The 27,325-nt window shown below is 40.0% G+C and overlaps 1 protein-coding gene across 1 annotated transcript in view; it reads right to left on the bottom strand.

The window, feature by feature from the left end:
- Positions 1-27,325, bottom strand: part of atad2b (ATPase family AAA domain containing 2B) — a 109,638-nt gene that overhangs the window by 41,072 nt on the left and 41,241 nt on the right. Inside the window, exons 21-24 of the mRNA XM_063002245.1 lie at positions 26,504-26,697; positions 25,738-25,897; positions 23,124-23,246; positions 21,229-21,348 (exon numbers count right to left, since the gene is read on the bottom strand). Coding sequence (XP_062858315.1) covers positions 21,229-21,348; positions 23,124-23,246; positions 25,738-25,897; positions 26,504-26,697 — 597 coding nt within the window. The remainder of the gene's footprint in view (positions 1-21,228; positions 21,349-23,123; positions 23,247-25,737; positions 25,898-26,503; positions 26,698-27,325) is intronic.

Here is a 27,325-nt window from a genome sequence, read left to right as displayed (position 1 = left end):
AAGTAAGATTGACAGTGACACTGGTTTAAAGAATGTGGTACAATTTTTTTTTTCTTCTTGCATTTACTCCGCAACTTTCATTCCAATCTGGTCGTATCCAATTACCCGATTGCATTACACTTCCTCTCTACTGATACTGACCTCTACTTCTGACCGAGGAGAGCCTCGACTATCACATGCCCCCCTCCTCTACACAAGTGCAGTACTGACTGCATCTTTTCACCTGATTCAGGTGAAATTCGTGCCTGGAGAACCACACCCTGATCCAACTATCCCTCGTCTCTGTGCAGGCGACATCAATCAGCCAGCAGAGGTCGTAGTTGCATCAGTTATGAGGAATCCACTCCAGCATCCTTCCTACAAACAAGCCAATCATATAATCACAAGAATAGTTGAGCTTTAGGGTAGCAATTTCCAAGCAGGAGCTTCTTGATTGCATGAGAGTCTCTGAGCCCATGATAAGGTAACGCTTGACTGGAAAGTGGCACCTATGTTCCAATAGTCCCGGTCAGGTCAGTAGTTCCAAGATTTCACTTGTTATTTTAGACACAGTTTGGGAGAGAACTAAAAAGAATGGGAGAATTTAATTGGTTGTTTATTTTTTATCAAATAAATTTAGAAATGCCATTGAACAATGTTTGTACAGCCAAGCTTGCTGTGAGAGCACCTTCTTTGACAAAAAATGGCTGTGATGAGATATACATCGATCAACCATAACATTAAAACCACCTCCTTGTTTCTACACTCACTGTCCATTTTATCAGCTCCACTTATTATACAGGAGCACTTTGTAGTTCTACAATTACTGACTGTAGTCCATCTCTTTCTCTGCATGCTTTGTTAACCCCTTTCATGCTGTTCTTCAATGGTCAGGACCCCCACAGGACCACCACAGAGCAGGTATTATTTGGGTGGTGGATCATTCTTAGCACTGCAGTGACACTGACATGGTGGTGGTGTGTTAGTGTGTGTTGTACTGGTATGAGTGAGTTAGACACAGCAATGCTGCTGGAGTTTTTAAACACCCCACCGTCACTGCTGGGCTGAAAATAGTCCAACAACCAAAAATATCCAGCCAACAGCGCCCCATGGGCAGCGTCCTGTGACCACTGATGAAGGTCTAGAACATGACCAACTCAAACAGCAGCAATAGATGAGCGATCGTCTCTGACTTTACATCTACAAGGTGGACCAACTAGGTAGGCATGTCTAATAGAGAGGACAGTGAGTGGACACGGTATACCAGCACAACACACACTAACACACCACCACCATGTCATTGTCACTGCAGTGCTGAGAATGATCCACCACCTAAATAATACCTGCTGTATGGTGGTCCTGTGGGGGTCCTGACCATTGAAGAACAGGGTGAAAGCAGGCTAAAAAAGTATGTAGAGAAACAGATGGACTACAGTCAGTAATTGTAGAACTACAAAGTGCTTCTATATGGTAAGTGGAGCTGATAAAATGGACAGTGAGTGTAGAAACAAAGAGGTGGTTTTAATGTTATGGCTGATCAGTGAATGCCTCCCAAAATAAAAAACATCCCAGATGAAAGAAATCCGGCTGAACATCCGGAAGAAATAAATAAAACAAACATCCCACATGATAACAGAATGGTACAAAGAACGCTGGCAAGAGTACAAAAGAGAAAAAGAGATTTTAGAAAGATGAGAGTGAAAAAGAGAAGGAATAAAAGTAGCGGGTGAAAAAAGGTCATCTCTGAGTGGGAACACTGTTTGTCACTCTGCCCTGCATCACACAGCGCTAGCACTTAATGAGGCATCTCGATCGATAGATGATTCAGTCCATGCCTCTGGAAATGAAGCAGATCAGTCAAAAGCTGCACTTGCCTCCTGCAGCGAGCCGTACATTAGCATGCCTGGAGGTAATGCGTCTCACCAGCATCTGCACTACTTCTGTTCCAGCAGCTCAAAAGAAAAGAAAAAAGAATCAGCAGGGCATTCCAACTGTGTGTTTATTCGTGTGGGTGTGTAAGAAAGCTCTTTGGAAGGTGGGGGGAAGGGGCGGGGTGAAAGCCAAACTCGGTTAGCAAAGGGATTCACAAACGTTTGTTTAGATGCTGACGATCCCTTGGCCAATTAGGGGGTTGCAAATGATTGAGCTTCAAGTGTGCGGATATTATGCATGTTGCTACATTTTAATGGGCTGTAACAAAGAAGTGTTCGAAAACCTTACAAGCAAAACAACAACCACTCCTGATTAGGACAGGACTGAATCATTAGACAATGATGTTGGTATCCGTACAACTTTTATAACACTGGTCTGGAAACTATATCTGTACAGCTAAACCAGAAATGTTCACAAGCGCACTAATTTGCCAACTGATGCAATGAGTCGCCAACCGTGACACGTGCAGAAGCCAACTGCATCTCTTCACCTGCAAGAGGCGAGTTCATATGTGGATCAGCTTTGTGTACCGAAAGACACACTCTGATCCCCACTATCCCTTGATCAGTTGAGACACAGCCAACCGTTGTTTGTGTAGGTGCCCAGTTTCGTTTGTTTGTTTATTAGGATTTTAACGTTGTGTTTTACACTTGCAGAAGCTGACCTGCAAGAGGCGAGTTCAAATGTGGATCAGCCTTGTGTACCGAGAGACACACCCTGATCCCCACAATCCCACGACTCTGTGCAGGTGCTATCAATCAGCCAGCAGAGGTCATAATTGCATCAGTTGAGACACAGCCAACCGTTGTTTGTGTAGGTGCCCAGTTTCGTTTGTTTGTTTGTTTATTAGGATTTTAACGTTGTGTTTTACACTTTTGGTTACATTCATGACAGGAACAATAGTTACTAATTACACAAGATTCCAGTTCACAATGTCATATTGAACACAGTCATGGACAATTTAGTGTCTCCAATTCACCTCACTTGCATGTCTTTGGACTGTGGGAGGAAACCGGAGCACCCGGAGGAAACGCACGCAGACACGGCAAGAACATGCAAACCCTACTCAGAAAGGATCGAACCCAGGACCTTCTTGCTGTGAGGCGACAGTGCTACCCACTTAGCCACCGTGCCGCCCTGCCCAGTTTCGGCTCTGATGTGCTAGAAAAATGAGGATGGAGTCGTCAGGCAGGAGGAGGAGTGGAAGGCCAAAAAGGAGGTTTATGGATGTCGTGAGGTGAGTCCCAGACTGCAGTGCGCCTCACGGATGAAGTCTGCAGCCAGAGCCTACTAATGAGGTAGCCAGTGCTCGGACACAAGGCTACAGGGTTACACACATTTAAAGGTAGGGAGATGAAAAGGAGATTCTGCTTCTCTACTCTGACATCTTGGCATGCTGACAGAACAGGACTATTGTTTAAGGAGACTTGCTATCTGCAGTGCTTTGTGCGACGCTTTAGGCAGGCTAGTCGGCTAGCATTAGCTGGTTATTGACAGTTTTATTTTTGCAAATCTTGATGAACGAAATGCACCCAAATATATGGCAGTAAAAATGAAGTGTGTTTGAAAATGTCACATTTTAATACAGAGGAACCTTGATTTAACGTACTAAAAGGGGGGAGCACTTAGGGTGGCCACATTCATAGTCACAAAAAGGACGACATTACACCCCCAAAAGGAGGACGTCATACCAGGAACAGGGGGACATGATACAGCAACACACAGAATGAAACCATAACCCATATAACAGAGTTTTTGACAAGCTATAATTCTATAACAAATGACTGTTTAACTCACCAAATGTGTCTACTTTTGATATATTTGGCATTTTCACAGCGTTCCTGAGCATGAGAGCTGACTAATTGACTCAGGTAGAGGTGTATGCAGAACAGAGCGAGCGGGCAAAATTCAACCACCCAATCACAGACTAGCATTTAGAGGGCGGACCTTCTGCGAATCGTGGCTCACCCACGATAGGTAGCACTATAAGCAGGCAAATGAGGCTGTTAAACTAATGAAATACAAAGCATTTGTTTTGACATGTACCTGAGCCAATGACAGATAATATTGATGAAAAATGTAACCAGTTCACTCCAAAAGGAGGATTTTTAAGTGTCTGTCCTAGCGTTGCATGGGCGGAGGACTGGCAGCTGAAAAACCGGACTGTCCGACCTAAAGCCGGACGGCTGGCCACCCTAGGAGCACTGGTCTGTAAAATGCGATTGTCCTATACGGCAAGGTTTTTTCCCCAGGGGGTGTGAAAATCTACAAAAACACAGCACTAAGTTTATTCTACACTAAATTTCACTGCATACTCCTTTAATTTTTCTTTAGACCTACATACAGCACCATACAGCACCATACAGCACCATACAGCATCAGGTATAACATTATGACCACATTCCTAATATTGTGTTGGTCCCCCTTTTGCTGCCCCATATGCAACACCCTGTGATACTCTGTATATTCTGACACCTTTCTATCAGAACCAGCATTAACTTCTTCAGCAATTTGAGCTACAGTAGCTCGTCTGTTGGATCGGACCACACGGGCCAGCCTTCGCTACCCACATGCATCGAGCCTTGGCCGCCCATGACCCTGTCGGACCACTTTTGATAGATACTGACCACTGCAGACTGGGAACACCCCACAAGAGCTGCAGTTTTGGAGATGCTCTGACCCAGTTGTCTAGCCATCACAATCTGGCCCTTGTCAAACTCATTCAAATCCTTACGCTTGTCCATTTTTCCTGCTTCTAATACATCAACTTTGAGGATAAAATGTTCACTTGCTGCCTAATATATCCCACCCACTAACAGGTGACATGATGAAGAGATGATCAGTGTTATTCACTTCACCTGTCAGTGGTCATAATGTTATGCCTTGTCGGTGTATATCACTCACTGTCTTTTTCTTCACACCATATTCCTCACATACACCACAGAAAAACCGCTTTCCACTTTTAAAGGTTCAAATTTTTCAGCAATACCTAGGTGCACCCTCTTTTACTTACCACTTCCCTTGTCTTTCAAAGCTATAACTCAGCACAAGAACTAGCAAAAATTAAGAACAAAACACAGAGAAAAAGGCGAGAACAAAGTGAGCCTCCTGACACAACGAAGCCCATTACTCATGTAAACAGAGAGACGTGCGCCGGCTAGCGGACAGTTACTTGGTACGCTTCTCATAGGGATTTTAAACAATTGGACCGGACTGTCTGTTAAATCCAAAATCTGTTAAATCGAGGCTGTAATATTTTTTGCGTAACTAATTCAAACTTTTAAAATATATTTATACAATCATATCAAGCCTTTCAAAGAAACTTCTGTCATGCCATTTTTCCGGGCATTATTAATCATCCTCAAACAGTGATAAGAAGAGTCACATTCAGCAAAGTCAGATTTCCAGTTAAGTGCCGAATATGGAGAGATGATCTCGCCCTGGCAATCATCTTGGGCACTGCTCTGACATCAGATATATTGTAATTACTTGGCTTGTTCAGAGGTTTTTCCTGCCAACTGCTGTGCTGGATGCTCGCATTCCACGCTAGCGTTTGTGCTGAATGACATGACGGACGAGGCACGCCGTCTGCAGAGTATACTTTTAATGGACACCATTAGGAGGCCGTGAAATTTGGATTAACACCAAGCTGGGATTGTGATTACCTGAAGCCCAGGAATACTGAGACAGAGAGAGGAACTGGCAGAGTGATGCACCTGTGAAATATTTACCATTTACAAGGAGGAGAAGAAAAAAATAGAGACGAAATAAGAGAGAGAAAACAGAAAACAAGAAGTGGTCAAATTTAATGGTCAATTGATATGCATTTAAAGCATGGAACCCTGTCCTTGTAAAAGAAAACAGCTATTGAATAGCTGTCCACTGTAGTGACCACTATGCGTCACAGGGTTAGAAAAATGTTCTTGCACCCAGGTGGTGCAGCGGGATATTCGGTACGTTTTTGAACTCTTCGGTTTGAAACTCTGTGTTTCCACCGGTCGGCTGAGCGCCATCTGGCGGGCATAATTGGCAGTGCCTGCAGCAGATACTAATTGGCCACTGTATCTGCAGGGTGGGGGCCGGACTATGTGTGGGTGGGTGGGTCTTCATACGCTGTGTAAGGACCCTGATTGGCGGAAGAGACGCCTGTGCAGAATGCATGGGCGAGAAGAGGAGGGCTGTACACGTGTCAGAGGAGGCGTGCACAGTGACGTGCTCACCTTGGATGCAATCTGGTATCTCTCAGCAGCAGAAGTGTGGTAAAATCGGGAGAAAATGGGTAGAAAATGCATAAAACAATAAAGAAAGAAAAATGTTCTTTCAATCATTGTCTGTTTGACCAGTGCTTTATCCTGGTCAGGATCACAGAGGGTCTGATCCATTGAGAGGTTGCTGATCAACCTAAAGCCTCAGCTACCAAAGCTTTACTGATAATACGAGCGGCAATAATAGTAATTCAATAATAGTACTTCAAAGAAGAATGTAAATGTGTACGGCATGTGCCTTTCTTTAGCATTTGTTGTTCATTTACATGTACATTGTCGGCATTTAGCAGATGCTTTTATCCAAAGCGACTTACGGTATACAGTTTAAGCAATTGAGGGTTAAGGGCCTTGCTCAAGGGCCCAACAGTGGAAACCTGGCAGTGGTGGGGTTTGAACCCCAGTGCCTTAACCACTAGGCTACAACTACTTGTTCATGTCATGACACAAGAAATAAAAAAAACAAAGGGTTAAAACAAAATACCACTAAAACAACTATGAAAGCTGACCTAACCTTTTGTGGGCAGGTTCACAAAACTGCTTTATAAGCCTCAGTTTGGTTAAAAACCAAACCCAAAAAGCTGTAAGTTCTCATTTACGTGACCATCTGCACACTGATACATGGATCTTCATGGTTCAAAGTCCACAGTTATTTACTTGGCTTTAAAGATATAAACTCCCAAACAGGAATAAAAACAACACTAACACGATTTACAGAGCAGAGACAATAAAACTGTGTCATCTGCAAATTTGATAACATGGGCATTTATATGAACGCTCCGGCAGTCATTCGTATACAAGATGCTCTGCTCTTTGTTTATTGTTTTAGGAGTTCATTTTATTGTTTATTGTTTTGAAAATAACATTCGGTTATATCCGACTGAAAAAAAGAAAGCACGGAGGAGAGTCTGGCAAGAGTTCACATCTGGTGCTGCCAGCCTCACTGCCACTCACCCAACAGACACAAGTTTCAGAGATTCAGAGACAGAAACTCTTATTTTCTGAGTATCTTATTACTGTTGCTGGAACAGCAAGTCACTGTCTGGTCGAGGCGCCAGCCATGAGAACTGAGGGACTTGTGACTCTGTGAAAACCCACAGCAGGTTGATTTAAAAAAGAAGGCCAGCAACTCCACACATTGTAGTGCGCAAATGCTAGACTGTGGTTCTCATCAGCCAGTGTGGGATTGGAAATCACTAATCACTAGTCTTCTTTACCTGAGACAGTAGTTTATTTACTTATTTATTAGGATATAAACATCATGTTTTACACTTTGGTTACAATCATGACATGATTTATTACTTCAAGTTTAATGCCAAACACAGTCATGGACAATTTTGTATCTCCAACAGAGATGTTCACAAGTCACAAAATACGAGTCAGAGTCGAGTCACGAGTCTTTAGGCTAGAGTCCAAGTCAAGTCAAGAGTCTTTAGATTAGAGTCCAAGTCAAGTCAAGAGTCTTTAGATTAGAGTCCAAGTCCAGTCAAGAGTCTTTAGGCTAGAGTCCGAGTCAAGTCACGAGTCTTTAGGCTAGAGCCCGAGTCAAGTCACGAGTCTTTAGACTAGAGTCCGAGTCACGAGTCTTTAGGCTAGAGTCCAAGTCACGAGTCTTTAGACTAGAGTCCGAGTCAAGTCACGAGTCTTTAGGCTAGAGTCCGAGTCAAGTCACGAGTCTTTAGGCTAGAGTCCGAGTCAAGTCACGAGTCTTTAGGCTAGAGTCAGAGTCAAGTCACGAGTCAATATAATCTACACAAAACATAAATTGGAAATGTAGCGTAGAAATAAACAAATAATTTGTAAGTTCAGATAAAAACAACAACAGATTAGCGACTGTATTTAACCTTTTTACTCGGTGCCTTTACTTCCCTAGGTACCAGTTAAAAGCTTAAACTGACGTTTTGTTTTCATCGCAAATTACGGCACAGCGGCCAAAATCCCAAACACAGAAAAAATCCATAACCACTGCTTACCTTAGCTTATGTTGTTTCAGATGCTATTAAATTTATAACCCTGTGTCCCATTAGGAATAGAATCCGTTATTTTGTAAATGTGCTTATAATTAAAAACCTCCAAACTTTTCCCGGTTGTGAAGTAAAACACGAACTCGTTAGAAAGCCAATCAAGCGTTTCACTGACAATCATCTGTGTGACGTTGCAAACTAAATAAATACAAATAACAGCATTTCTTACTAACAATTACAATCAGAAGGTCTGATTGGTTCAGAAAGCGTTTTTTTTTTCAATCATTAGCACCAATTCTGTAGGAGCGTATTCACATTATCTGCTACTGAGAAGTGCACTATGTATTCCACCATTTCAAATGAGATTCGAATTCAAAGGAGGGAGTAGGGAGCGACGCTTCATTACTACACTGGAAGCTGGCTGGAACATTTAGCCATTGAGTGCGTTGCGGGTTAAGACGGCCGGAGCGTTATCAGAGAGCATAAAGTGACACGATCAGAATTATGTCGGATCATATATATATATATATATATATATAAATATATAATTGTCACAAGTAACTAATGTTGCTGACTTTTGTTGTCCACAAATCATTTTTTGCGAGTCACGAGTCGAGTACGAGTCATTTGAAACGAGTCTGATTTGAGTCTGAAGTCGCAGTGTGCCCCATCTCTGATCTCCAATGAAACTCACTTTCATGCCTTTGAAAAGCTCCAGGAGGAAACCCAAGCAGACACGGGGAGAACATGCAAACTCCACACAGAAAGAACCCGGACCGATCCATCTGGAAATCGAACCCAGGACCTTCTTGCTGTAATGCGACAGTGCTACCCACCGAGCCACCGTGCCACCCAAGACAGTAGTTATACACCTCTGTTCACAAAGAATCCCATTACCACAACAGTTTCTGAATCATGATCATTTCCAGAGATCCAGCCGTCTCTATCAGCACTATGAGACACGACAAATGATCCATCCGCTAATGGACACACATTTATGAAACATTTAACATTAAGCACCACAGCAGTGAATTAAACATCATGTAACAAATATTCATGAGGAACAAACAGCAAGCATAAAACACTAGATTATAAAGTGCTCAAGGAACATTAAACTATTTGTGTACTGTTTATAAGTCTCTCAGAGCTAAACAGTCTCACAGAGCATCATTTCAGTAATACCACCAGTTCAGCAATAAAAATCAGCTCCTAAATGTAAAATCAAAAGAGACAGATGGGCAATCATTAAAAGCTTCAAACATCTGACCAGCCTGTCAACTTGCCAAGAAAATAATACAAGGACCAACGTACAGTGAGAGAAAGCAAAGCAGGCAAAATAAAGCCGAAGACTCGGTTCACAAGATTCACTACAAACCAAAGATTGGAGGTTCAAATCCAGGCTCTGCTATGCAGCCACTGCTGGGTCCTTGAGCAAGGCCCTTAACCCTCTCCGCTCCAGGGGCGCCGTACGATGGCCGACACTGCGCTCTGACCCCAGCTTTCAAACAAGATGGGATATGCAAAGAAAGAATTTCGTTGTACTGCTCACCTGTATATGTATATATGACAAATAAAGGATATCTTCTTCTTCTTCTTCAAATACACACAGATTTGAAGGAAACATTAACATTATGTAATACTGCACATAACAAGCAGGAAATGTTTTTTATTACTATTTTGTAAACTACATTAATTAATACAGAGTAGAGCTGGGCAGTATGATGGTACATTCGGTATACCGTCTTTGATTTTCATATACCGCCATACTGTAACACAGTCAATTTTAACAGCTGTAGGCTTCACAAGGCAGCAGATCATAAAATATTGTTAACGCTAAAAGTGCTATAGAGTGCCGTTCAGATTAAAGAGTTAGCCAGTTAGCATTAGCATGGCAGTGTCAACAGATGAGAGCGGTTTCCTTAATATGGAGAAAAAAATAAACAAAAACAGATGGAGGATGAACAGAGGAAGACCGAATATGCACCAGAAGAACCTGCCAAAGAAATGAGGCATTTCGGCAGTTTAGAACAGACTAAAACACTATAAATATGTACTGCACGGTTTGTCCAGCTACCACTGTTGCAAACAGCAACATTACGAACACAGTAGCAATCCACACATGCAAGGACATGATTCCTCGCTATTTCAACATTATAAGCAAACTGAAATCGAAGATATTTAAAGTCATCCACTTTTCAAACAAGGTTTTATTTGTTAAAGGGAGAGCTAAAAGTATTTATACACTACTTAAATATTAAATAAACAATAAAAAATGTATTTATTGCAACTGTTTCTCGTGTACTGATTCCATCATATATTGTCATTTTGTGGGGCCAAGCAAAACTTATAGGACTCATTAGTACTCAAAACCTTCATTATATACATGATGAAATTACAACCAAATCAGAAAAAGTTGGGACAGTACGAAAAATGCAAATAATAAAAAAAAACAGAGTTTCTTACATTTACTTTGACTTTTATTTGATTGCAGACAGTTTGAACTGGAGATATTTCATGTTTTGTCTGGTTAACATCATTTCATTTATTAATAAACATCCATTTCTGCATTTCAGGTCTGCAACACATTCCAAAAAATAGTTGGGACAGTAAAGCATTTACCACTTTGTAATGTTGCTATTCCTTAGCAAGCTAAAGGTGCTGGCCACATTTGTCTCTTTATTGAGCTATGTTGTATGACGTAATGTCAGTTCCAGAAGATTCCCGAGCCTCAGTTTACTGAGACAAGCTATTTGTTCTGTCGTTTTTCATTTATCGCCTAATTAAAATCTAAAATTCTGTCATTTCCGAGACTTAATGGAAAACACAAAGAATAATGAAACTCTGGTCTTGTGATACGATCCATTTAAAAAATCTAATAGAAATACTATTACACAACAGGAAAGAAAAGATAGAGCGGCTCTAATAACAGGCATGAATAAGTTGGTTAGTTTGGATGAACAGCAATTTAGAAAGTTTGTTTGTTTAACGCCGTGTTCACACATTGTTCTGATATTCACGGCACAAGCAGTGTTTTATATTTTACTAGGGTCTGTCATATATGTTTGTGTATTCAGTCTTATATTAATAAGAAATTTGAGAACTGTTTTTGTATTATCCTGATTAATAATTCTCTTTCATTGTTTTAAGCATCTGTAATCTTTGTCTGTCTTTGTTATATGTAGCGCATTCAGTTAGGACATACTTTATAGTAATGGGTATTTGACAGGCTTCACATATTTATTTATTAGGATTTTAATGTCATGTTTTACACACTTTGGTTACATTCATGACAGGACAGGTAATTACTGGTGACACAAGATTCATCCATTCAAGATTAAAGTCAAACACAGTCATGGACAATTTAGTATCTCCAATTCACTTCACTTGCATGTCTTTGGACTGTGGGAGGAAACCGGAGCACCCAAAGGAAATCCACACAGACACAGGGAGAACATGCAAATTCCACACAGAAAGGACCCAGAGTGCTCTACCTACGAATCTAATCCAGGACCTTCTTGCTGTAAGGCAACAGTGCTTTCCACCGAGCCATCGTGCAGGCCGACACCTTGTTAGGTGTTGAAGTGTAAGGTTTGGATTGGTCGTTTCTACATCAGGGTAAATTTCTTGGTCTGTGCATATTCCATGTTGTATTTTTTCCATAAATGAAACATACATGTTATAAGAAAGGCTCTACCTAATTCACGACTGTGCAAATCGTGCCACGGACCGTGAAATGAGCCATTTCTGTGTAATATGTAATTTGTTGTGAAATAGAAAATCTACGTTTGTGTTTATCAATTTCAGGTTTTCATTTGCGTAGCATTCAAGTGTCTAATGCTTACTGGTTAATTTGCACTATGAGGCGTCCTAGCAATCCTACGGCAATTCAGTTAGCAATTGATTAGACAAAATGTCCAAGATGTCAAAGTCTAAAGCAGCTAAAAACACGACTCGGGTAACTGAGTTTGGAAAACTGTCAACCAGTTCTATGGATGCAGAGGGGTGGGTGTCAAAACACGGATGAGAATTTTCATCTTTGAGACAGAACATGAAGCCTCCCACCGTCACTGAATGTTCTAGGTTTACATTCAACTATTAAGGTAGTTGTGCTGTGTATTGTAGCTTCCATTTATTCTGTCATTCAATTTATAAGTGTAATTTAATGACTGCCGTGAAATGTGGCTCTAAAAATATGTAAAATCTTTGATTTTTGAAAAGCAAGGTCCGTGAAATCAGGCATATTTTCCTGTGAATTTAGTAGTGCCTTAGTTACAATATACAGATAAAGAGCTCCAAGTCAAGATATTAGACGGCACAGGATGTCTTGGAGACAGTGTTAGGGAGGCCAGACTGAGGATGGTAGAGAAGGTATGTAGAGGAGAGTGAGAGTTGTATAGGAAAAAAGGAAGGACGAGAGGAGGTTTATAAATGAGGTGAGGGAGGACATGCAGATGCTGGGGAGAAAGAGAAGGATGTTCAAGACTGGGCAAAATGGAGACAAATGATCCGCTGAGGTTACCCCTAACAGGAGCAGCCAAAAGGTATATATACACTGATCAGCCATAACATTAAAACCACCTCCTCGTTTCTACACTCACGGTCCATTTTATCAGCTCCACTTACCATATAGAAGCACTTTGTAGTTCTACAATTACTGACTGTAGTCCATCTGTTTATCTGCATGCTTTGTTAGCCCTCTATCATGCTGTTCTTTAATGGTCAGGACTCCCCCAGGACCACCACAGAGCAGGTATTATTTAGGTGGTGGATCATTAACAGCACTGCAGTGACACTGACATGGTGGTGGTGTGTTAGTGTGTGTTGTGCTGGTATGAGTGGATCAGACACAGCAGTGTTGCTGGAGTTTTTTTAAATACTGTGTCCACTCACAGCCCACTCTATTAGACACTCCTACCTAGTTGGTCCACCTTGTGGATTTAAAGTCAGAGACGATCGCTCATCTATTGCTGCTGATTAAGTTGGTCATCTTCTAGACCTTCATCAGCAGTCACAAGACGCTGCTCACGGGGCACTGTTGGCTGGATATATTTTTGGCTGGTAGACTATTCTCAGTCCAGCAGTGACAGTGAGGTGTTTAAAAACTCAAGCAGCGCTGCTGTGTCTTATCAACTCAGACCAGCACAACACACACTAACACACCACCACCATGTCAGTGTCACTGCAGTGCTGAGAATGATCCACCACCCAAATAATACCTGCTCTGTGGTGGACCTGACCATTGAAGAACAGCATGAAAGCAGGCTAAAAAAGTATGTAGAGAAACAGATGGACTACAGTCAGTAATTGTAGAACTACAAAGTGCTTCTACATGGTAAGTGGAGCTGATAAAATGAACAGTGAGTGTAGAAACAAGGAGGTGGTTTTAATGTTATGGCTGATCGGTGTACATTAAGCTATTTAGCATCAGTACATCCCAACTAACCCCTGTCTATTAAAACTAGGGATGCATCAATACCATTTTTTCCCAACCGAGTACAAGTACATGTATTTTAGTACTCGCCGATACCGATACCTATTTAGAATGATGCAATCTGGAGCATTATGGAATAGTGTAGTTTTTAGTGTAAAATAGTGCAGTGGAACAGTTGCTTGGGTTGCCATCACTAATTGTAAAAAATAAATTAAAAAAAACACCGCACAGACATCATTGAGAAAGCTTCTGACAAGCTAACGTTAACGTTCATTAATAAACACACGTAATTAACGTTGTGCACATCATACATGCGATGCGATTCTGCTGATTGAAATATTTACTTTAAAAAGATAATACAGTCCGATCCCATCTGAGCCGATTCTATCAGCACATACATTCGTGGTTCACCTCGGTAAATCGTAAACGACTCCGAGTCGGCTCCCGCTCTGTGGTAATAACCAGTATAATTAAGCCTGAGCTTTATAATGTAAGCGAGTCACACAAAATGTTCTGTAGTAGTTGGTGTTTATTTACAACCGCATCGTTCATTATAACAGTGAACACGGAGAGATGACTGAGAAAAGAAGCTTAAAATGAGTCGACTCCTGAATCACTTGTATTGACACTGTGAACAGAGTATTGAACACAAACACGTCCTATAACAGCGGTCGCTGCTTTTGTAACCGGTTATCTTCGCTGTTAGCTCTATTTTGAAGGTTGTTTTTTTTTCCCAAACGGAACTAAATAACATTAAACGTGCGTGTGAGCGTGGTCAGTGAGAATAATTCAATCTGTCTCCCGTGGGTGAAAAATGAATTGCTTTAGATTCAGAAGTAAAAAAATCTCGTAATGTCACGCCCCCCTGTCAGGCACTCGCGCCCCACAGGTTGAAAATCCCTGCGTTAACGCAGCAACGTGCACTAGGCACAAGGTATCGGATGTTTAGTATCGGAGCCTCGTTTGCGAGTGCGAGTACGAGTTAATGAGCGCGGTATCGGGCTAATACCCGATACTAGTATCGGTACTCATGCATCTCTAATTAAAACAAACAGAAAATCTCAGTTTAAATAAGAATAATAATCACGTTTGCTTTATAGTAATTGGACGATCATGTAACAGTGTTTGTGTTACTTAATACAAAGTTAGATTTATGTGAACAGCCTATAGTGCTTTTTTTTTTAATAAGACAGGAAAAAAGAACAAATACTCTAGCTTATGATCTCATGCGCTTGTCATGATTAAACAGGGGGAAAAAATTTTTTTGTCTTGACAATTAGCTAAATTAGCTATTTTATTAATAACTGCAGCACACAGAGTAAGTTCATGCAATGTAAGGCTGACACAAGTTCCCAGCAGAAAACCATTTAAGATCTGTCTTGCGCTACCCAATTAAGAGACCCGACTGGCTAGCAGATCAATAAAGTATAGAACAAAAACTATCACGCATATTAAAATGTAAATGTGCACTGCTTTTGTAAAAGCTAATTGGACTTGAAGATCTAGCCGCATGGACACACAGCTTTATGATCACTGCATTAGCACAGCATCAATAAAAAATGCATTTTCATTTCTCTGCATTCTAACATCCTTCACACAACTACAGTTTCTCTAGATTAGTTACTTTTACACTAAACTGTTTAGATATTTTATTCACAGTTTTGCCAGTTGATCTAAAAAAATAGTGCACTGTGTCAAATCAAAAGAAAAAGGCAGCAAGGTTAATAACGTTTTTTTAGGAATCCTTGCTATGCAACACACTTCAACACTCGAGACAAAGAGTAAACACCTCCCCACCAGACGTGACTAATCCGAGTTTGTTTGTTTGTTTATTGGAATTTTAATGTCATGTTTTACACTCTTTGGTTACATTCATGACAGAAACGGTAGTTACTCATTACTCAAGGTTCATCAGTTCACAAGTGTAATGTTAAACACAGTCATGGACAATTTAGTATCTTTAGTTCACCTCACTTGCATGTCTTTGGACTGTGTGAGGAAACCCACGCAGACACGAGGAGAACAGGCAAACTCCACACAGAAAAGACATGATCCACCCCACCTGGGGATAGAACCCAGGACCTTGCTGTGAGGCAACAGCGCTATCCACTAAGTCACTGTGCCACCCTGACTATTCTGAGACACAGAAAAGTTCTTATTGTGGGTTTTTTTTTTTGAGCTGCCAACACCAGCTCATATTTTTATTCATTTATTTATTTATTAGGATTTTAACGCCATGTTATATACACTTTGTGTTTGGTATAAAAGACTTGAACTGATGAATCCTGTATAACCAGTAACTACCGGTCTTGTCATAAACGTAACCAGTCATGGACACAGTCTAATTTGGCTAATTTGCTTGTCTTTGGACAGTAGGAGGAAAACCGGAGCTCCCGCAGGAAACTCACACAGACCATGCAAACTCCACATAAAAAAAAGAACCTGGACTGCTCCACCTGGGAATCGAAACCAGGACCTTCTTGCAGTGAGGCGACAGAGCAGCCCACGACAGTGCTACCCACATTTTTATGTTTATTCAAACATAAAAATGATAATGATATATAGATATATGATATATAGATATATAATGATTTCTGGATCGTCAGGCACTTGGGTGGCACAGCAGTCTATTACGCTAGCCTGCCATTGGCAATCTACACAGACTTGGTTGTATTAATGCCAGTTGATGCTAATTGGCATAACTGATGCACTTATGTAAACATATGGTTAATTCGAATTTCATAAAAATAAGGAATCATTTCTAAATAATAATTGCTTTTTTCTTTGAAATTTACTTTTGTGACCCTGACCAGGATATAGCAATAGTAAAAAAAAAAAAAAAAAAAAAAAAAATTTAATAAATAAATGAATAAATACTTCCTGCTAACTAAATGCACATTTATGAAGTGGCCAAATAATAAAGTATTAGGCCAAAAGGTGACACAGTTTTTACCTTGTGGTTTTGTAATAGTAAAATAAAAAATATATATAAATAAAATGTAATAATAAAATAAATAAAATGTATAAATAAATAAAATGTAATAGTAAAATAAAATAAATAAATAAAATGTAAAAGTAAAATAAATAAAATGAAATAATAAAATAAATAAATAAAATGTAATAGCAAAAGAAATAAAATAAATAAATAAAATGTAATTTTACTCACTCATTTACTCACTCATGTTTCATAGACTGAAGTGTTTCATTACTAGGGGAGAGATGTTCCATGTTTTTTACAGACTCAGCACAAGGCCCACCAGGTCATAATGTGAGGAGGTACATACACCACATTGTGGTAGTTAAAGGAACAGCATCGCACAAATGTACTCAGCATCCATGATTTACTCGCAGTAGGGGCTACTAAAGTACTAAGTTAATTCAATAAGTGACAAAACAGTGAGATTTATTTTCAAAGCTCCTGCTACCTTTTTATTATAAAAGCTAAAAACAACTGGTGTGTTTGCACATAAAAAATCGGCAAATACTGAATCTTTAAATAAACTTTCTGTAAAGCAGGGAAATGCAGGAAAGCTTTTTCTGTTCATGCTCTTAAACAGTGAAACTGTCTAATATACAGAAACAGGTTGTAATGTATATTTTTTTATTTTGGTTAGTATTAATCTTACATGATCAATTTTGTCACAACTGTGGTATTTTCTTTTTCTTTTTAGATTTTACCACCTTTTTATCCAAGTCAGGGTCCCGGTGGGTCCGGTTTCTCGTGGAATCACTGGCAACAATTCAACAACACATTGCAAGACAGGATGCCGATCTAACGTGGGGAAGACAAAAATGGACCAGCCACTACCTACATACTATAGAACTTAGCAAACACAAACAAATGATCTAATGCTTTGTGGCTAGCACAGAGCAGGTGTTACTGATTGGTAAGGAAAGGACGCCTTGTGCATCTTTCTTCAAGCAACAACAAAACATTTACAATCTGGAATTACTGGAAATATTTACAGCATATTTAACTGATACACAAGTTGCAAAAGGGTCCAAAAGGTTTCCAGACACATGCTAGATGATCAGATTGACCATAATACACTGTGTATTGTTCATTTTTGATTTGCTGTGCAGGCAGTTAAAAGCAGTTTCGTGTCACGCCTGCGCAGCAGTGAGCAACCTGCTCCTTAGCCTCAACTACTTTATCATAGTTTAGGCTTTTAGTATTGACATTTATTAAAAATCTAAATCCCAGTCAGCATTAATAATCTCTGCAAGTGCTTTAATCCCCCATCTACACAGCCCGGCCATGCAGGTAATGTCCGCCTTGCTATTTGAGATGTTGCCAAACACTTATGTTATTAGAACACTGATCACATTACTAGAGACGAATTGTCTTTGCTGATCTTTGCTGTCCCAGGAGTAATGCTGAAAGAGTATGATTGATGCATGGCCATTAACCTCAAGGTTTCCTACAACCCTGTGCTGTGAATGATGCCTTTTCACAATCACGCAGAGGCAAGAAGGAAAAAAAATACTGCTGGTTTGTCACCACCATACTACAGATTTCTAACCAGCCATTTTTATATCATACAGCAGCACATACTATGCTGGTGTGGCTATAACAGCACAGAATAGCTGGTTTACGGATGACTAAATTTGCCTGCCCAAAATGCAGATTCCCCCAACATAGCCTTTACTGAAGCTATGCAAATGTAAGCACTTGTAAACTGGCAGGAGTTGAAGAGCTGGCTACACACACACACACGCACGCACGTTTGCTGGACGCTGGGGTACATGGTACATGGTCAACCACTGTAAGATGCATTGTTTGTGTTGCCTGGGTCACATAAAAATAATGAACATAATGTGGGTTGCATGAAAATAAGTTGGAATATCCCTGCAATAGACAACCTGAAGCTCTATACCAGCGGTCGCCAACCTTTTTTGCACCACGGACCGGTTTCATATAAGATATAATTTAACGAACCGGCGAAGGCGGGGGGATTTAAAATAGAACAACTATAGTATGATGAATCAGTGTGCTTTTTTCGCTGCAACGAGATGCTGCTCCCACCTAGTGGTAATTGGGGAGAATAACACCCGAAGAGTTTTGGAAATTGAATTGCTCTTGTAGAGATCTCTATTTATTCTTTCTGTGTGGCCCGGTAATAAATGACCCACGGACCGGTACTGGTCCACGCCCAGTGGTTGAAGACCACTACTCTATACAAAAGGCACATTTTCCATTTTATAAATGACAAATATCATTTATAAAAATAAAAAAAAAGACATAACCCATGATTTACGGATTTGAGTGCTCAGGTGATGCAGCGGTAAGTTACGCTAGCTCATTACTTTTGGGATCCAGGGTTTGAACACCCCACGTTGCTATCAGCCAGTTGGATGTTTACATACAGACATAACTGGCTGTGTTCTGGGAGAGGAAGCATGATAGACTGTCATGCTGTCTGGGATGTGTTACAAGTTCACATGCCTACTGGCTTTCTGGATGGATAATACATCAAGGTTGTTGAATGGCCAACCAGTAATATAAATCTGTGCACACTGTGGTTCTGTGGTGATGCATTAAACAGTAGAAAATACGATCTACTGGCTTGCAGAAAATAAATGCACAGTGTTGCTTTATTTTCTATTAAACACTAGACAGCTGTTTGTTTGTGACTCCATGGCCAACAGCTGGCAATTAATACTCTAAGGAACATGGACAGCCAATTTAATCCTTCCTTAAAAGGGTTCGCTAAAGAAATGACTAGATACAAAAAAGTGGTTAAAAATAATCAATACAGCAATAAGGAATGGCTCATTTTTAACACAGCAAACCAACATTACAGCCACTGTGATCTGTGACATTTTTCTCCCTGCTTTTTTCAGGTCCAGTGCATGGGCAAAAGTAGCTGACTGATCCCCTGAAGCTCATTCAATTGCATCTGAAATCTCTTATTTCTAATGACTCCCTCTTGGCTGAGAACTGTGAGGACGGTTTAGTTTCAACAGCCATGCACAGAGACTACCGAATACATTACAGCTCAATCAGCTCTGGCTGTGTGAGCACACATCACATCTATCAAACACTAAAAAAGCTAATACTGTTTTGTATTGACTTGACTGTCTGACCAAAATCAACAAGAACAAAAAGAAATCTCCAGCTGTAATTGTTACCCTCCTGCTGCAGGAGCGATGTTCTGTAAGTCCCTATAAGTGGCAGGAGAGGCGAGGCTTGGCTGTGTGGAGATGGCTAGCATGCAGCTCTGCTTCACAGGGGACTCGGTAAGTTTGTGTAATGAGAAGGTAGTGTGGTGCTGCTCTGAGCAGCTGGGCACTTTTATGGGCTCGGTTCTTGTCTGCAGGGTGCCTTTCATCAGCACTGATTAGCCCTCGGCACTAGGTCGCGAGGATGAACTGGCCCATATGGACGGCCTGAGCTGGCTAACAGGCCAAGTGGAGAAAGTCGCTGAAATGTCGTTAGAAAATGAAGCAGCTCACTGGGCTGTGACAGGGTTTTCTAATGTGTCCTCAAAATTAAAGCGCTCACACAATACGTAAAGAACGTTCATTTAAATGAACTTATTTTTTACATAACATGCAGGGTTGTTTAGCCATGCTGATAAATGATTTGCTAGATTGTCCCTGAACAAGTTTCATTTTTGACTATGGAAAAGCAAATGACCTACTTTCAAGCATACATCTAAAATACCTATTATAATCAGCAACTTTATCAACAAACGTCCATTGCTAGCCAGTTTTGTGTACAGGTCTGTACTTTGTGTAACTACAAAATAGGCAGTGGCTGAAAGATTTTTTTACCCCCTTTTTCTCCCAATTTAGGGTAGCCAATCCGCTGCTGGGGACCCCCGATGGCATCCAAGGAGGGTGTATATTCGTCTGACACACACTCCCTCCACATGTGTTCAGTCCACCAATAACTTCTTACTGGTTGTGAATAAGAACCAGTGAATAAGGCACACCCCAATCTCTACACTCCTCCACTTTTTGTACTGGCCTCCTGGGCAACCAAGATCCTTACACAGCGCTGATAACCCCACCTCTTAATCCAGTCTTTTCCCACCCAGCAGATGGGAAGCCAATTTTGTCTGCTGCAGGCATTAGCCCATTGTTCCGGTAGCAGAGCAGAGATTTGACCCTGGGAGCTCAGAATTATCCCACTGTGTCACCTGGGTGCCCAGAATTTTAAATGTAACTTTATTGCCATTGAACTAACCACGGACATGCCAAACCAACTAAGATCAGATTGCTTTCAAAATTTGAAATTAAATATTAGAAATAATGCTAATAAAATTGAATGTCCTTCAGTAAACTTAAATAAGGGCTGGCTGTATATTTAAAAGTCAGTACTTCACCACATGACCAGCCTCTTTTCCACACAGGTAAACTAGATATACGTTTTAACAGTGTCAAAAATACACAACCAGCCAAAAGTTTCAACACACCTCATATTTTAACAAGTGCTCAGAAGATGTGGAAACTCCTTTAAGAAGATCGTAGGTGATTACCAAGGTGAGAGTCCAATTATTTGTAGAATTAAACTAAAATATAAGATGGATTTGATTGAATTGTATTTAATATGACTAACATGAGTCACTCACTTGGGTTCTTATAAATACTGTATCTGCAAGGTACTGAGAACATCTAAATAATGACATATAGGGATGTGTTGTACTGCACTCACTGCTGTGTTGCTTGTCCACTGCATCAGTCTGACAGGTGCTGCTAGTGGTCTCGTCTCCCCCAGGCTTTCTGCCCGTGACTGAAGTTGGAGTGGCAGCCTGCTGCAGTGATGCCTGAGGCTCTGAAAGAGTCAAACAGTAGCAAAACTTTTTACACACACATCCACAGGCGCAAGTCAGTTATTTATTTATTAATTAGGATTTTATCGTCATGTTTTACACTCTTTGGTTCCATTCATGACAGGACAGGTAGTTACTGGTTACACAAGATTCATCAGTTCAAGTTTTAATGTCACACAGTCATGGACAATTTTGCATCTCCAATTAACCTGACTGCATGTCTTTGAACTGTGGGAAACTGTGGGAAACCCCACACAGGGACTCGGACTGCTCCACCTGGGAATCAAACCCAGGACCTTCTTGCTGTAAGGTGACCGTGCTACCCACCAAGCCACCGTGCCGCCCGGCCCAAGTCAGCACGTATGTTTGTACTATATTTGTAAATGTTACTACACTGATAAAAGTACTTCAGTAAGAAAAATCAGCAAAGAAGTGAGAAGAACACTGAGCTCTGGGAGTAAGCAACTACAAAAGCAAATAATGATTCCATATAAAGGGAGGGTAAATCGGACGCAGCAGCGGATTTACAGTCGGGAACTGGAAATGACTAGTTTGGGCGATACAGGTAGGAAAATCCTGTGATTTCCACATAACAGTGATCAGAAACACCATAATGGAATTTGAAATGAAAAATAAATTGTTATTGTAAAATAGCCAGGCCACAAAAATGTTCACCTATCAAAACCAATTATTAGGAAGCTAAAATAACTCAGCAGCCATACGTATTAAAACACTTCGATATATATTTTCACTAGACATTTTCACTACTCACTCTTCACTATTCAACACATTCTGATATTTTACTCTTAATGACTTCACATTTTTACTACATCTTCTGTTGTTTTACCCCGAGGTAAAATACTGCACGTCGAGACGGATACCTGGCTTGTTTGCACCAAAAATGACAAGAACTCACTACGGACTTTATCACAGACAAATAATGAAAAATTCCAATTATTTTTTGCTAGATATAACTTTAGGTTTAATTTAATTTTGTGTTTGTATGATTTGTGTAAATACTATTTATTCAAATTATCACCCAGGCCACCCAAGGAGAATGGGTCCCTGCTGAGTCTGGTTCCTCTCAAGGTTTCTTCCTGTAATTTTAAGGGAGTTTTTCCTTGCCACTGTTGCCCTCTGTTTGCTCAACAGGGGTTTTTGATTTGTTAGTCTTGGATTCTGTAAAGTTGCTTTAAGACAATGTCCACTGTAAAAAGCGATATACAAATTAAATTGACTTGACTGCAACCCACACCACTACATTTCCACTAAATAATTAAGGGTTAAACATTGCTGTTAATAAGCTTTACTGGAACACTGATCCAGCTGCCGTTTAAAATATAACATTCACTTTTTTTAATAACCGTGAAGAAACACCTATTCAAAACGGTGTTTTAAATCATCTTATGTATAAAATCAGAACAGTGCTAATTAATCTGAACCTGACATGAATAGCACGAAGAGAAAAGTGCATAATTATACCCCTCGATTTAGGTTTGCCAATTACCTTGTGGCATGATTTTGGAACACTTCCAGCAGTGCTGTTCTGTTCTGTGTGCTCTACATCATGATGCATTAGGAACCTTTAATAAAGCCTTAATGTTTTACACGTATGAAGAATAAAGCGCTTAAACCATCATTAATACTGCTAACCTTACTCGCAAAAAACAAATGAATATATTTTTAAAAAGAAGCCATTTAAAGTAGTAGACTTTTAGAGCTAGCTAGCATGTTACATGTCACCAAATAATGTGACTAGTTTGTTCAGTCCTCTCACCTTTTTTTCTGCAAGACTCTTTGATTTCCTCACACATGCGGTCAAACTCCAGGTCCAACTCAGAGGCAATCATCGCATGAGCCGTGTCTTTTAGACTGCATGCCCTGTGTCGGATTACCTTATCTGTGGGGGGAAAAAAACAACTTAACATCCCATTTTTACTTAATTAAATTCCTCAAATAAATTAAAAAATGAAAGGAAACCATTGTCACATTTTCAGCACTACTATATAATAAAAGCTCACTGAGGTTATCATAATCAGTGGGTCTGGGGTGCTTAAAGCAGTTGAGAACACAGTCACACTCAGCAAACTGTAATTTTCATAAAGCCTAGTACATTTTAAATGAGAAATAAATAAAGACGGACAGACAGACAGACAGACAGAGTTACACTCTTCTAATCATTCCGGACTGAATCAGCTAGTGTTCTAGTAACTACTGGTAGCAGGAGGTGGTACTTGCAGCACATTCAGTTACACAGGTAGTCCAACCCCCTTAAAAATAGCACATTCATATCATTCCATTGCAATAAGGTCTGCTGTGTCTTCGGGTCTCTGCCCCATTGTGCAAGGAGGTACATCTCTACAAAATGACCTCCCTGAGGGTGGCATGAGGGCCCGACACCCTGTAGTAGGACATGTGCTCAAAACTGTGACAGATGTTTGTTTATGTTCACACATGTGGCGCTTCGTTCAATGAGATGCGATGTATGATTTCAGTGTTCCTAACAGGGTTGGTAAGGTCATATAAGGAAAGTTTGCCAATTTTGAAACACTTCTAAGCTGTTGATGAACTGAAGTGTTTGTTAAGCACTTTTTAGACCCATCGCTGAGTGCAAAGGGTAATGCTGACAAATGTAATGATGAGCTGTACATTCCCTCCCCTTGCTTCCAATGCACCCTGAGTATCTCTGGCTACCTTATTAAAGCAGCTATATGTATTTTTCACTGTGCCTTTATTGCTCCTTGGTGGACACTGTATTTGCACTAATGACCCCTGCTGTCCCACTAAAGGGAGGAAACCTGATTTATTCATGATCTTAGTCCACCTTTATGCAAGACCCTTCAGTCTGCCAATGATTACACATGCACTCTGTACTTTAAGCGACTTGGCACATATTTAATGCTATTCACAATTAGCAATTAAAAGAATGATATTCAACACAAAAACCAAGTGCAAACTGGCAGTTTTAGGAGAGTGTTGTGTACATGTGAATTATACCATATTAATTATTCAGACATAGATATGTTTGTGTGTGTTTGCATCTACACTTGCAAGTATACATTTCATCTAAATATTAATTGCAGAGTTTAAATAATAAATAACTTCTAACGTAAGCAGAACTCATGCCTCTTGCCACACTACCAATGCAGCCTTGATGAACTAAAGACTGAATATGGGCTCAGACAGCAGACACTGATATTATTACTGCATTTGTACTGAAAAACTCAATTTGCTGTACCCTAATAGTTCCATACAAAAAAGGCAATTTAACTATCAAGATTCTAAATGACACACAATTGGCTGTGTGTCTGTATTGGGGAGGGATAATGGTCGAGCTGGGATTCCTCATCGAAGCTGCAACAACGGCCTTTGCTGGCCGGTTGAGGTGCATGCACATGGACGGTTGCTGGCGTATGACAGTGCGTGGCCTTCCATAAGGCAGGGGTTTTCAAACTTTTTTTCAAGCGACCCACATTTCGTCCCACAACCCAGGCAGCACAAACAATACATCAAAACGAAACACAAAACATGGTGGCAATCTGGATGCACAATGGTGTACAAGATAAAAAAAAGCCTCCACAAGGGGTCGTTTGTGTACAAGTTTATTTAGTTTAATGTGCCTGTCAAAATTAGTTTATTCCTTCTTATTATTATTTTTCTGTGAACCATTTTTTGAAAAACCCTGCCATATGGAGTAGTACAGCCTGTGAAACCCAGTATCTATCAAAAACAGTAGTAGTCAGTGGAAGCTTGGGTGTCTATGGACAGCCGAGCACTGCAACCTGCATTAAACACCCCTTGTCCAGCCAGCAGAGGCTGTAATTGCAGCAGCGATGAGTAATCCCTGCTTGGCTAGTCATGTCAATCGTGTGTCTGTGTGAAAGTCTACAACCTTCCTCGACTGGAGGAGGGGGCGGCAGCAGTGGGAGAAAAAGTTGCACTTGGAAAGGAAAAGATTGGGTAAAAAGGGAAAAATAAATAAATACAGATATAAAGAAAACTAATAAATTAAAAAATATATATGGTTATTTTTGTATGTGATAACATTTTAATTAAAAGCATGTAGTCTGGACTTGCAGGAGGGTAATTAAAACCCTGTCACTTTTACACATTAATAAAAAAGCAGCAGTGAAGCTCGAGAAAACAGTAAATATCAGTGTAAGTAAGAATTTTGCTTAGCAATTAAAACATACATTCTCCTAGAAAAATGTTTGCCACTTGATCTATTGAGCCTTGAAATACTTTAAATGAATACAGTTAAGAACCATCTTCAGTTCACTGTCTTCACTGTATACAACATATTATACTTATATGTATTTTATTATACATAAAGTATAATAAAAGACAAAATTTACAGTCAGTAAATGACATATGTACAGTTTTATACAAACCTCCTGGATCCTTGTCTGGATTGTACTCCAACGCATTACTGCAGATGAGGTCGACGTCCTTCATAAAGTCTTTTGCAGTTATGTACTTGTGAGTGTCGATCTTTGCCATGATGGCAGACAAATCCATAGGCTCTTTGATGACCTCAAGATAATCTGATACCTACAAAGTCACATTTAAATTTGTTTAGAAAAAATAATTAAATAAAAATACTTCCTTTTAAATGTACATCGTCCTGTTTAAAGTATACAAGCACAAAAACAATACAATAACTGCAGAATAAATGTGTATGTGACCGACTGGGCTAAAAAGCCAGTTGCATCTGTTAGTTGCTCTGTATATAAAATTTCTAAATGTGCTTTTAAATAATCATTACAAATAAAATTAATGAATATAAGGAAAACTGCCAGGTCACAATAAAATAGGATGCATGTGTCATTCACTTTTTGTCATTTTATTAGATTACTTAGACATGTCAATATTCTAACTAGATTACAGGCTACACAGTTGTGTGCCACTGATTAAACCATAGTGATTACACTATTTATTATGCATATTACAGAGATTTTGGGATTTTAACCTGATCTGAATGGTTACGATTATTTAAGTTAGATAAAATCGAGAATAAAAAGGCTTGTACTTGTACTATATACATGGCATTTCAGGATGAGTAGTAAACCACTAAAGTTAGTGAAGTTATGTCCGGACAAAAATGTAAGTAAAATGAGTTTAGGAATTAACATGGCTAAAAAAACAACTTAATCTCACCTCTTCAATGTCTACAGGCTTGCTAAAGACCTGAAAGCGCTTGTCAGTAGCCAGCCGCTTGGTGACGTCCCTGAGAAAGAGTCGGAGCTCTCGCAAGGTGTTGTCCTCCTGCTCTTCAAGACGCTTCTGCTCCTCTGGAGAAAGTTGCCGGGGGCCAGGATCCTCCACCAGTGGTAGCACCTCTAGTTCACACGCTAAAAATACACACAAGTGCAGTGTGCCTAATTTAGTTTCTTCTCATTATTAGTAATGCAGTTGAGTCTTATTATGAGACAGTTAAGAAAGAAGTAAACATGTGCTTTACTGGCTACAGCAAAGCTTTAGATGATTCTGACAACCCAAAACTTTGGAAAGTACTCAGGAAGATGCAAATACCAGAGCATGACACCATTCTGATAAGAAAGCCACAGTTATGGTTCATCTTTTAACGGCCAGAACAACACTGGTTTTAAAGAAAGTGTCTGGATGCCTATAAGTAGCACAGACCAAGTCCAGACTTAAAACCCATCAAACATCTGAGAGACCTGAAGATAACATTTCACAGATGCTTGTTGTCCAAACTGATGGAGCTTAAAAGTATCTGCCATAAAGAAAGGAATAAACTGCCCAAATCCAAGGATGCAAAGTTTGTACAGATCAAAAAGCGTTTTTTTTTTTATCATTTTATTATTTTGTTATTGGTGATTTAGTGTAAACTGATGGATAAAAACAGCAATTTTATCCATTTAAAACCACAAATTCGAATCCGCAGCTCAAAGTATGTGAAAAGTCAAGAAGTGTAAATAGTTCCTGAGTCCACCATACATCATCATGTGACTGTGA

Source organism: Trichomycterus rosablanca, chromosome 9 (assembly GCF_030014385.1).
Source record: "Trichomycterus rosablanca isolate fTriRos1 chromosome 9, fTriRos1.hap1, whole genome shotgun sequence".
NCBI classification, from domain to species: domain Eukaryota; kingdom Metazoa; phylum Chordata; class Actinopteri; order Siluriformes; family Trichomycteridae; genus Trichomycterus; species Trichomycterus rosablanca.
Note: the sequence above shows the minus strand (reverse complement) of the source record. Positions and strands in the feature narration are given on the sequence as shown.